Source organism: Melanotaenia boesemani, chromosome 15 (genome assembly GCF_017639745.1).
Source record: "Melanotaenia boesemani isolate fMelBoe1 chromosome 15, fMelBoe1.pri, whole genome shotgun sequence".
Classification (NCBI taxonomy): Eukaryota; Metazoa; Chordata; class Actinopteri; order Atheriniformes; family Melanotaeniidae; genus Melanotaenia; species Melanotaenia boesemani.
Window position 1 is genome coordinate 12,820,154 of NC_055696.1, and position 11,946 is coordinate 12,832,099.

Below are 11,946 nucleotides of genomic sequence, written 5' to 3' on the forward strand. Positions count from 1 at the left end.
AATGAGCTGCATTTGTAAAGACATTACCACAAAATGCCAGTTAATGACTTTGCCAGTACCAAACAAACTTTCACTGTTTAAATTTAGGCTTAGTTCAGCTCATATGTCACTTGTCAGGAGTACCAAGCTTACAAATTAACAATTAGGATAGGAAGAAAACGTGTGGAGGTGCCCACTAAGGCTGGTTTGGAAAGCTGCCATTTAATTTTAAGTAAACACTGCAACTATTGAATGACTAAGTCTTCCCTGACTCAGACCTAAGTGTGTTTCATGAATGATTAAACTAGCCACTGCTGACCTGCCCTCTGCTCTTTCACTTGCAGCAATGCCTTTAATGCAGCAAGATCTGGATCCGGTTTGAATTCTTTAAGATGCATCAACACTGACATTTAGAGTTTACACAAAAATTTTTCAATACTAGTTGCAGTATGATAGTTCTGATACCAGTACTTCACCTTGAATAGAGCAAAAGTTGTCATTAATTTACATAAATTGCTTCCATTCTCAAACTAATTTACTTTAAAGAACTCATATTAAAAAATTGCCAAAATTATATTAAATTCCAATTCAGTTAGTCACATTAAATCAAGGCTAAATGACCTTTTGGGAAACTTCAATTTGCAGCACATATATGAAATTTGATGTTCAGTGGCAAGTTTAGGCACTAGTGTTAAAAATTTATTTTACTGTGACTAGATTAGTAAAAGATAACCTGGTTTCTAGAATATATGAATTCTAGTGTTTTACTATTGGGACGTTTCTGTGTGTTTAGGATTGTCATCATGATGCAGAAGCTACCTTCTGTACATCTCTGACTTTTTTCCAAATTGTAAAATGTTTGCTTCCAGAATTGTTTCTTTCATATATGAGAAAAATGCTCCATTTTAACAATTGTATTCAGCAAGTTGTATGCACAGGGAACTTTTTTTAACAGGAAAATTATACCTTTGAAACTGAAAGTAAAAAAAATTGTATGCAAAATATTAGTGCTTGTGCATTTTGTAATGTGTGCATACATGAAGTTATTTTCATACTCAGTGCCAATTTAACACCAAAGTGGGACGTCTGTGCTCATCTCAGTGTTGAAGTGGTTGGTCTTCATTACATTTTCAGTCGTTTTCTTCATTTTTTGCTTCGGCACTCTGTGAGCTTTAATATGCATTATTCTAAGCCTAATATAGAGAAATAAGTGACAGCATCAGACAGTTTGGTCTTCCCGATGCAGTGTCTAAAATATTTTCATTTTAATGAACAACTGCTGTCTCTTCACAGTAGCAGCAGAACTGTAGGTATCCTCCCCACTGAGTAGGCAAAGAGCCACAGCAGATGGGCAGTGGATGTGGATAACCAGTGGAAAATAAGGGATAGAAAATTATTAGAATAAAAGGGAGTTGTTCCCTAATTTCAGCTTGGTTCCTTTTACTTTTGATTGGTTGATTTTTTTCCTATGATTATTATTAATGGCTAGTGCTTGGCTTTTAAAGAGAAGCATACAAAAATATGCTTATCCCCTATCTAAAAGAAAAAAATCAGGAGCATCATAAATGTATTATAATTGTCACAGATTTTTGTAGATTTATATATAAAAAGGCAAAAATAAAAGCATCTTGGCATCCAGAAGAAAGCTCTTGCTAATCACATGTACTTAAAGTACAAGAGGTCATAAAAATCATGTTTTCTCCTTCATGATCCATACAGAGAACCCACACAAATAATGTAATGCACACAATTTTTGCATTTATATTGCCACTGAGTTCTCTGATATAGCACATTATGGACAGAGTAACTGTGGCTGTTTAACCTCCTCCTGCCTGCAGCAACACTGCTCCCTTTAGTCTCCTACAATACCAGCCTGCTTTTCCTATCTTCAGACAGCAGCAAAGTTGCATCCAGCTATCTACTGCAAATAATCTGCAGACTACAGATTAGTACACTCATTTCCATATCACATTATTTCACCTGGACAGGAAGGGAACAATTTAGTCCCAGTTTTAATGTAACTTCAACTTCAGTCTGCCACTAATAATGCATGTGCACCCATACCATTCAATCTGTCAGCACATCATGATGAAAATGTTCCATGTAAAGGAAAGATAAAAATTGTTGGACTGAGGCTCATATACTGAAAGAGAAATCTCTGGAAGCAGAAACAATGCAACAGAAATTAAAAAGAAATTCAGAAAATCAACTTGGCTTCAGACATTTATCCGTGTTTGCAGCTGGGCTTTGCCCTCAAAGACCTTCACATACAGAGCATGACGGTGAGTCACCACTTTGCATAAGGAAAGGACATTTGGTGCCTGGACTAAAGAACTCTAATGAATCTTTTCTCGTCTCCCCCGTCTTTATCTTTCTTTCTCTGTTCTTGCTTTTTGCTGGGCTCAGCTTAAACCCTGTTCCTGCGTCCTTACAAAGTCACTCAACTGAATAAAGTCATTTACCTGGATGAAGGAAAGCAAGAGAGGTGAGCAGATGGAGGTGGTGCAGGGGCAGAAAGGAAGTTTTTGACAGCTGCTGTAAGTAGAATGTAGAAAAATTAAATAAAACATAGATGAGGAGATGTCAGGAAAACACACAGGTCCATAAGTTTAAGTCTCAGTATATTTTTTCTTTTCAACTTTCAGGACATTGTTGTATCTGTCTATTTATTTACATCCAAGATGTAGCATCCATGCTAGAAAAAAAGAGAAGAGAAAAAAGAGAAGAAAACATTTTGAGAAACAGTCAGCACACAGAAAGGATAAAGTGAGTGCATTAAAAAAAACAAGCTTTATTTTTTCAAATAACATAAATGGTACCATGAAAGGCCATCTTTGAGAAGCAAAGATGAGCTCCGGTTTGTCAACAGAATGTTTAAAAAAATGTTTCTGAAAGAAAGAGATTGGATCATTTCTCCTTTTTCAGTGCTGGTTTAAGGAATCTGGAGGAATTTCAATGTATCAAGCTGGATACTTGGGATTTGCAAACTCTTTGACAAATGTGATTGATTTAAGTAACATAACAGCATGAACAGGAGACTATTATGGAAAATCTTGTCAAGCAACACAATTCAGAGATACTTTCACAAATGCCATCTAAAACTTTACTGCATAAAAAAGAAGCCTTATGTTAACCTTGTCTAGAGGTGGTGTCGTCTACTGTGGGCTGGAGGCATGTGGGATGGACCATCACATCCTAGAAACAGGTATTTTGGTCAGATGAATCACTATTTCATATCTCTTTTAAAAAGACTGGACATGCAGACCAGATATGAAGAGGATCATGCAGGCAGCAATAAGGACTTATTATCCGGGTTCTGTCATGATATTGGACTGTATCAGTGCAAACTGCAGAGTTTGCATGGCTCTACTGAATTACTTGTGTGTTTCTTGAGCTTGTTTCTAGATTTTTATTAAAGCTTGATCATTCATGGAGCTCTCAACAGAATGATGAGACCAAGCCTGTCACTGCAACAGTCAAGAACAGAGCTCAGGTTAAAATCCTGTCTTATTCTCTCCCGTACATCAATGCTAACATCCACCTACTTCTTCCTCCCATTCTGTACTCAACCTTAACTCGAACCCTCTTTTTTTTATTCTCTTTTCAATTCTACATGTGTGAATTTTACCGAAACAACGCAAAACTCTTAAGTGCTTTTGCAGTGAATTTTTCTGCACTAGTGACCTTTATTTCATATTAGCTTGACAGTACAGTGAGCAGAGAGAAACAAGGAGCCACAGGCCAGGACTCAAACCCCAGTCAACTGCAAAAAGGTGCAGTAACAGCTTGATTATGTAAGTCGCACATTTAACCAAAAGTGTTTATTGCCAGGCTCAGAGGTGCCACTGACATAGATTGCCCTGAAATATTCATGTTCATATTCAAATATCATGAAATAATAACCTGTCAGTAAACACAGGGTCAACAAGTGACAATTTTGACAAATCTTAAAACATTTCTTCAGATACTGTCACTCACTTAAACATTTTAACTTGGTAAACATTGACTTTAATTTCCACCAGATTCAGGAGGTATTTTCTGCTCACTGACAAATAGCAAGATTTTATCAGATATATCATGTCTTACACTGTTAGTTACAGTATGTTCCTAAACAGAATTATCTAGCTCATCAGTGCAAAAAAAACATAAAACTTCTGTTTCTGTAGGGTGAATATAAGCAAATAACAGAGAACTTGTCAAATTTGAAAGGATTTTGAAAAATACTACAATATGCTCGAGCCTATCCCAGCTGCTATAGGCAAGAGACAAGTACATCCTGGACAGGTCACCGGTCCATCACTGGGTCAACACAGTCACTCATGTTCACACTCGTCTCACAGGGAGAATTTTAACCTAACCTAATATGCAGTTTTTTTCTTTTTTTCTTTTTTTTTTTGTGGGAGGAAGCTTGAGAGAAACCACACATGCATGGGGAAAACATGCAAACGCTGCAGCCAAGGTTCCAACCAGCAACCTTCTTGCTGTGAGAAAACGTACTAACCATCACACCACTGTGCAGCCACATGCAGACTGTGGTATTCTTTATCAATATCATCAAATATAAAACATTGCTTCAAAACTAAAGCTGGTAATTTACTAAAAGTAAAAATAAATAAATGAAAAAATAAGAAAAGATTGACAAAAGTTGTCAGATGAGTTGCTTTGAATGTTTCAGCAGCATTTGGAGGTTCATTGTCCCTTTTCTTTTAATAAAGGATAATCCAGTATGCTAAATGATGGAATAAAAGAAGCAGCGGAGCCCCTTTTCTTAACATTTAGTTTTATCAGGCAGTACAAATCAAGTCAGCAACTAGATGCTTTTAGGTGGTGTCTCTCAGTTTGGAATCTTCTGAGAAAATAAATCGATAAACAATAAAGAAGAGCAAGTTTTCAAACCAAACACTTATAATGCAACCTTGCAGTGTTGTTATATGTGACATCCATGAACAGCGCACAAATGCTTTTATCCTTTGACGTAGCTGTCCTGATGATTTTATCTCTTACGTCTTGTATACAGCATGACATGAATGGGACAGTGATATAAAACCAAGCAGCTGAGTGTCACATTTTGATGTCTGTTGTTACATAAAGGTGCCCCCTGCACTGTTGGCAAACTGCAGTAGTATAATCAGGAGTATACAAATTTCCAGTGAAAACAAAAATCTATTACTTATCTACTTATTACATGTCATTTACTGAATAAATGTTTCTATTTATTGCCTTGAATCTGCAATAGTATTCATGATTTTTGTAATCGCCACCCATAATTGGAGTATGCGGGTACAGAAAATGGAATTAATGGGTTTCATTACCGATTCAATCACTCTGATTACATTTCTTTATTTCAAGCCAGTTTTTCCAACAAGTTTAATTGATCAGGCATTCACTGCTTTGATTTCAAATAAAAGAACAGTCTAACTTTTCTATGAAACAAAAATTTTAATTTTTTTCTTTTTTTTTTATAATTCTTGTGCTTACATCTGTGTCTTCAGGTTGATTTACAGACAAGCATCCTCCTACACATTTCTTTGCTCAGCTTATCAATTTTGACCTTGGATCCAGTATCTCTGTGATCTTAATGTAGACCTTTAGTTAATTGGGTTGATGAGCTCTAAGCTACGCTTAACAGGCCAATCCTCATTCTCTATGGTTCATAAGCCACAGTGATGAGATTAACACCGCATGGCGCCTCCATCATATCTCTTTGAGCAGAGTCTTTTACCCTTTACACTCACATGCAGTTAAGTTAATCTGAACCTTCTGTAGTGAACCCTGTTGACAATATGACATGTTAAGGCTGTTCAAAAGAAGTGAATGCATGCACGCACACTTGCTTCTAAACAACAGCAAGATATATACTATTTAATATCTAGCACAATGCTGAAAAAAACTCAACATTCTCTGACAGTGATGATAAAAAGCACAGACATGGACACTGCAAATTCACCGCTTTCATTTTGACCTTTTATTGTGTGTTAGTTGGTCTTCTATGAGTACAGTGACATGCATGGTTGGAATCTGTATCCTTCCTTTTCACTGTTTTACTAATAAAAACCATCCTTGAGTTGAATAATATAGTTTCTTTTCCAGAGACAGGAGGCTATTTCTTGCAGAGAAAGCTGTTAAAAAAATTCTCCAAGTGCTTTGTGATTATTCATGATAATTTACTGCCTAGTACTGCCTGCTCAAACATGGCACTCCATCAAACATAACATTCTACTTTCCTCATATTTTTCACCCATTTGCATTCTGAATTCATCGTGGAATAAAAGCCTGCAGTGAACTAATGTTCAAATAACACTGAGCCACCACTTCATGTCAGCTGTTTAAATAAAAAGAAAGAAAGAAGAAGAAGAAAGTCTAGCTATTTAGTCAATGTTTGTCACTTGGTTTACAATGTAAATAATACTAATGGTTCCTGACAACTTACATAAGTTAGATGATATATATAACATATTCCTTTCTCAGGGAGATGCTTAACTACAATATGTACAATAGTGTTTAGAAGTTTCAGTTGTCTAAGATGACCGTTTTAGAGTCTCTTTTAGTTATTAGCTATCTTTGGTTCTGTGTGTATCCCAAAGTGAGACATGCAGTTCAGAGGCCAGCTGCTGAAAATAATTAAACAGTTTCTTTCCAACATCTTGTCCCCACTGGTCCGTCACTGCACAGCACTAGACTGAGGTTTCAGAAGGTTAAACAGCTACGTTCGCTAGTCTCGGGTCTGAGTCTTGCTCGTAACGGTAATGGTAGACCTCCATCTGATCTCTGCACGCCTCTCGGATGTTGTTGAGCCACCGTTTGATACCTCCTCGGTTAAGATACAGCACCATAAGAAATACCACTCCTATCAGGGCTAGCACAATACCAAGGAACACATATGAAACCGCCTCTAAGTTCTCGTTTAAGCAATCCACGTCCTCTCCCCGGAGCTTTTCCACAGGGACACCCCTCTTGGCCTCCGGTTCACTGCACAGAAGGTGCCCAGCATCTGGGCATTGAGACGAATTCTTCAACCAGTAGAAAAACGGCTCCAAGTCACAGTTGCACCGAAACGGGTTTAAATATAAATAGACGCGTATGCGTCTTTGTTGGTACAAACTGGTTATGTTTTCCCTTTCGATACTCTCTATGGAGTTATTTATCAGCACCAACGCGTGGAGGTTATAGATATCTAATCTCTCCAGGGGTATAGACTTCAGCTTGTTTCCTGCTAACTCTAACCTGTGGAGGTTGCGCAAACTTTGTGCGCCAAGGGCATGCGAGAGCTGTGCCGTGGCAGAAGGCAAAATAGAGTGATTTAGGTAAAGAGAGCGCAGCTCTGGTAATCCGTGGAAAGCCCTGGCTGAGATAGACTCCAACTGATTGTGGCTCAGATCCAGCACGTGTAAACGGGGGAGTCCCAAGAAAGCATACGGTTCAATAGTCTGTATCCCGTTATAGGACAGCGAAAGTGTCACTATTTCCAATTCCGTGCCGTTGGCACTGAACGCACCACGAGGTAAAGTTGAGATGTTTCTGCCTTTGAGTATCAAAGTAGACGTCCACTCCGGTATTTCTCCTGGTAGCTCAGTTTCCTCCCCATCAGTTAGGCAGGTCACCATGCCCGAGTCACTGGCACAGATGCATGAAAACGGGCAAGCATCATCCGTCCAGACTCGGGACACCAACAAACACACCACTGCAGCGCAATACAAACACCACTTGCTCCAAATAATAAAAACACTCTTTGAATAGTCGACATTGTAAAGAATCCACATCTTCTTCCTCCTTTTTTGTCTAAGAGTAGAAAAATGTTGATTGGTATTTCTAGGGGCGGGGAGGGGGAAAAAAGTGTCCGACTACGATCTTGTCACAGACATGTAAAGTCAAATTAGTCCAGGATCGCTTTTTGGGACCAAGAATAGAAAAAACACTCTATCCATTATCACCTTAATCTCGACGTGTCTGTCCGGAGGAGAAAGGAGTTGTCTTTGGAGTCTTTACGCATTGAAACCTTGGACATCAGCCTGGAAGCGCTGATCTGCGCTCTCTCAGCGTATTTTTGACGTCTGTCACAGAGGGAGAGAGAGAGAGAGAGAGAGAGAGAGAGAGAGAGAGAGAGAGAGAGAGAGAGAGAGAGAAGATTCTTCAAGTACCTCCAATACCTGCCATTGGATTAACTTTATCATTAACTAAGTATTATTATGAAGTGTAAACGCTTTATAAATCATTACTGGATAGTTGTATGATAATTTCATTCCAAACTACTCTTGGGGACGACAGACTTTTTTGTGAGAGTTTCTCTGCACATCTACAGGGGGATTGAAAATCTCAGGTTTTTATTTAACCCTATAATTAATCAGGGTAAAGTTTTTACACTCTAATTAGGCAAACAAATATGGTTGGAAATCGGGAAGGGTTCAGGCTGTCTGAAACATATTCCCTCACCAACAAACAAAACCGAAAGAAGATCACAAAAAGCAAAGAAAAGAAAATAAGCCCGTGATCTGTAAAAGGAAACATAAAAAAGATGTTCAATGAAAAAGCAAGTGGTTCAGCACCATGGACAGCAGCACTACAGAGCCATCAGAATCAGAAACAGATCTCAATCTGAATCGTTTATTTCTCCAAATCTGTATGCACAAACAAGGAATTTGACTCCAGTGAATTTTGCTCTCATTGGACTTTCAGCACAAAAAGGACGAATAATTTAAAAAAAAAGAAAAGAAAATAGAAGCAGTATACATATAAATTTAAACACGACATTAACATAGTATTTATTTACAAGGTAAAGTAATCCATGTACTGTATGTGCAACTATGTGCAAATATGCATCAGCATAGGTTACTGAACATCAAGGTAATGGCCTGGGTGAAGAAACTATCTCTGTGTCTGGTGGTTTTGGCATACAGTGGTTATCGGACCACTGGGGGCTTTGTCCCCAACACTGGAAAAGTGGCTCCAACAGATACCTGGAGAAACAAACATCTCCATCCAGAAGAGTGCAGTCCTAGGAACAGCTAAGATACTGTGTAGGACCCTGATGCTCCCAGGACTCTGGAGCATCAGGGTCCTTGGAGGAGAGGGTGGGTGAGGGAAGAGGACCAGGCTACATTAATTTGTTGTCATAAAACATCGAGAGCACAGGTGAAGCCAGGGACTGACGTTGGCTTTTAAAATCTGTGGTTTTCACTTTGCAGAAATACTTTTTATCCTCTGGACATAAATCTTTGGTATTGGTGTTTTAGTATGTTCACTTGACCAACTCTTGTTTCTGTTACAAACAGACAGGCATAGATGTAAAAGAGAAGGATTGCTCTTTTTATCTAACTTTTGGCTCTTGTCTTTTTTTCAAAGTTTCCAGCTGTTCATTAAAGACAGTTTGCAGTCATGTTCAAGAGCACTCCATCAGGAACAAATGAACAAAAATGGTCATAGCTGCGGTTTAAATATAGATATTGGTTGAGACAAAAAAAATGAGACACAGAGAGTGAAACAAGGCAGAAAAAGACTGAATGATGAATAGTCTCCCCCCTGCTGGTGCTCCTGATAAGCACAGGGGGCCATATTAACGTCAGTATTTATTCCTGCGGACAAACAAGGACATCTGCTCAGTCATCCTTTTCTTCTCCCAGGACTCCTCTGTTTGCTCCATGGATGTCCGCTCCATCTTTCTACGCAGAGAGCTGATTTAGTGGTGGCTGCTTTTTGCAGGCTGCTGCTGATATTGTCATGGTGCCCTCCTCAGGGCCTTCAATTTGACAGTGAACCTCGTAATTGATTTACTTAAGGCTGCCCATCTGTATCCCCTGAGTACAGTGATAGTGTGTGTGTGTGTGTGTGTGTATGTGTGTGTGTGTAGTGAACAGGAAATACTGAGTATGCAGTGTTATGTGTTTTGCAGAGAAATGGCTGTAGTAGCAACCTCCAATGCCTCTCTATCTGACTTTCACACTATATGTGGATAGACAGAGACAATGGAATCAGTGGCGTATTGCATATTTTACTAAAAACATGTAATCCTGGACTTGTTATTGATGGGAGGAGAGGACACTGAACTGCTATGAGTTTCTAGCCAGATTATCTACAGATAGAGTTACTTTGGTGGGTTTATCTTCTGATGCTTTCATACAGTTTAGCAGCTGCTACATCAGAGAAAATAATTTTATTTAAGTCAAATAAAAGAGATGGATCCAGCTCCTTTCTCATCCAGCACTGGAAAAATCACACAGTCTTGTTTTTCATTACATCGACCTTTACATCTGTTTAGCAGCCACCTGTGAAAATATGGATTTTTAGGAGATGGCCTCAGAAAGATGAAGGGGGGCATTTGGAACAACAGTCTGTTATATACCAGTGAGCTAGAAAGATAGAATTCAGAAACAGTTGAACTAGAAGATAAAATACAGCAAATAGGTATACAAAATAAAAAAATACACTACCCACAGCTTCATGATTACACCTCTACAGCATCATCCTGCACCTCAAATCACAGTCACACCAACATCCCCCTTACTTCCTGACACATTAAAACCTTCTTTTTCTTCCCCTTATGGGTTTTAAGAGAAGTAAGAATAAACCAAACTGGTTTGGAGGTAATGGATACTTGATTTGACAGGAAATGTAACAGCATGGCTGTCTACAAGAAGGGACAGAGCAGACTATTTCTTGAGAAAGCTTAGGTCCTTTAGTGTTTGCAGCAGAATGGTGTCTATCAGTGTCTATCTTTTATAAGACTGAATGTAATTTGCTTTTCAGCCATCTGAGTAAACTTAGTCTCCAAATCAGTGACTGAAAGGACCTGAAAAAAATTATAAAGTTGGTTTTGCACTTCTCCTGATGCTCTAGACCTTATTTTGCAAAGAAGAATGTTGCAAAATGTCTCAAAATAATAGAGAACTCTGCACAACCTCTACGTAACATATTGATAAAACAATGGACTGATTTTAGTCAGACTTCAGCTTTTTAATATATAATATAATAAAATATAATATAATATAATATTTATTATTTATTTCAATAAGGTTTTGTTTAGTCCATTAAGCTGCAAATTACAATTGCACTCCCCCCATCTTGAGACCTCAAAAGTCATTATTTCTGCGAGCTGTGGTGCTGGTGCTCAGTTAGCAGAGACATAATGTTCAATATTGTTGTTGTGTAGATAATACAAACAATTAAATGCACACACAGTTGCATTTGTTATATAGTGTTTGTGGAGTCATACAATAACTACAAACTGCTACTGCATTTAGATTTTGGTTTTCTCCCACATCCCTGCTGTGTCATTCGTTCACCTTGTTTTACCAGCCAGGCTCATGTTTCCATCATCCTCCTTCCAGCTATTACATGGCTGACACATGCTGAGCTCACTCATAATAAATAAAACAGAAACCAATATATCCCAGGTTAAGGACAGAGGCATGCAAACATCACCTACAGACTGTAGCAGAAGCCTTCCTGAGGGCATCAGCAGGTGTTTGATGCTTAGATCAGCTGTGGCTCAACACTGTGTCTCTGTACATCAGAAACCTTACCTGGACCATTGTCTTTTCTCTGGTGACTACATCACACAAAAGAGAACAATGCAGATATTCATTACTACAACATTACTACTGTATTCTTATATTGTGGATATAATGTATATAGTATTGTAAAGTATTTCAACTCCATACCCTCAATTTCATGCTACATCCTGGAAAACTTAGGTTTTTTTTTGTTTTTTTTTTAACTTTAATGACAGATTGGTCCCTTCAGTTAAACTTCTTATTGTATAATATTTAATCTTTAATAATTTTTTCCATTTTTCTCCCTGTTGATGGATTTTGATTGTGAAAAGGCTTAAAGCTGAGGGCTAAATTTTCATTTTTTTGTTCTCTTTAGAAGCTTGCCAACTTATTAATCCATTATCTTTGAAAGTGACTCAGTGAGCTTTGTACACTCCATACAGAATCATTATTGTTAGGAAGCACACACACCTGCTGTCCC

At 38.2% G+C, this 11,946-nt stretch overlaps 1 protein-coding gene across 1 annotated transcript; it reads right to left on the minus strand.

Moving 5' to 3' along the window:
- Nucleotides 1–5,967: 5,967 nt before the first annotated feature.
- Nucleotides 5,968–11,504, minus strand: waif2 (Wnt-activated inhibitory factor 2). The gene is made up of 2 exons (XM_042008826.1): nucleotides 11,496–11,504; nucleotides 5,968–7,820 (listed from the first exon to the last, which is right to left on the minus strand). Exons 1-2 carry the CDS (start codon nucleotides 11,502–11,504, stop codon nucleotides 6,675–6,677), a joined length of 1,155 nt encoding a protein of 384 aa, XP_041864760.1. The 3' UTR covers nucleotides 5,968–6,674.
- Nucleotides 11,505–11,946: the final 442 nt, after the last annotated feature.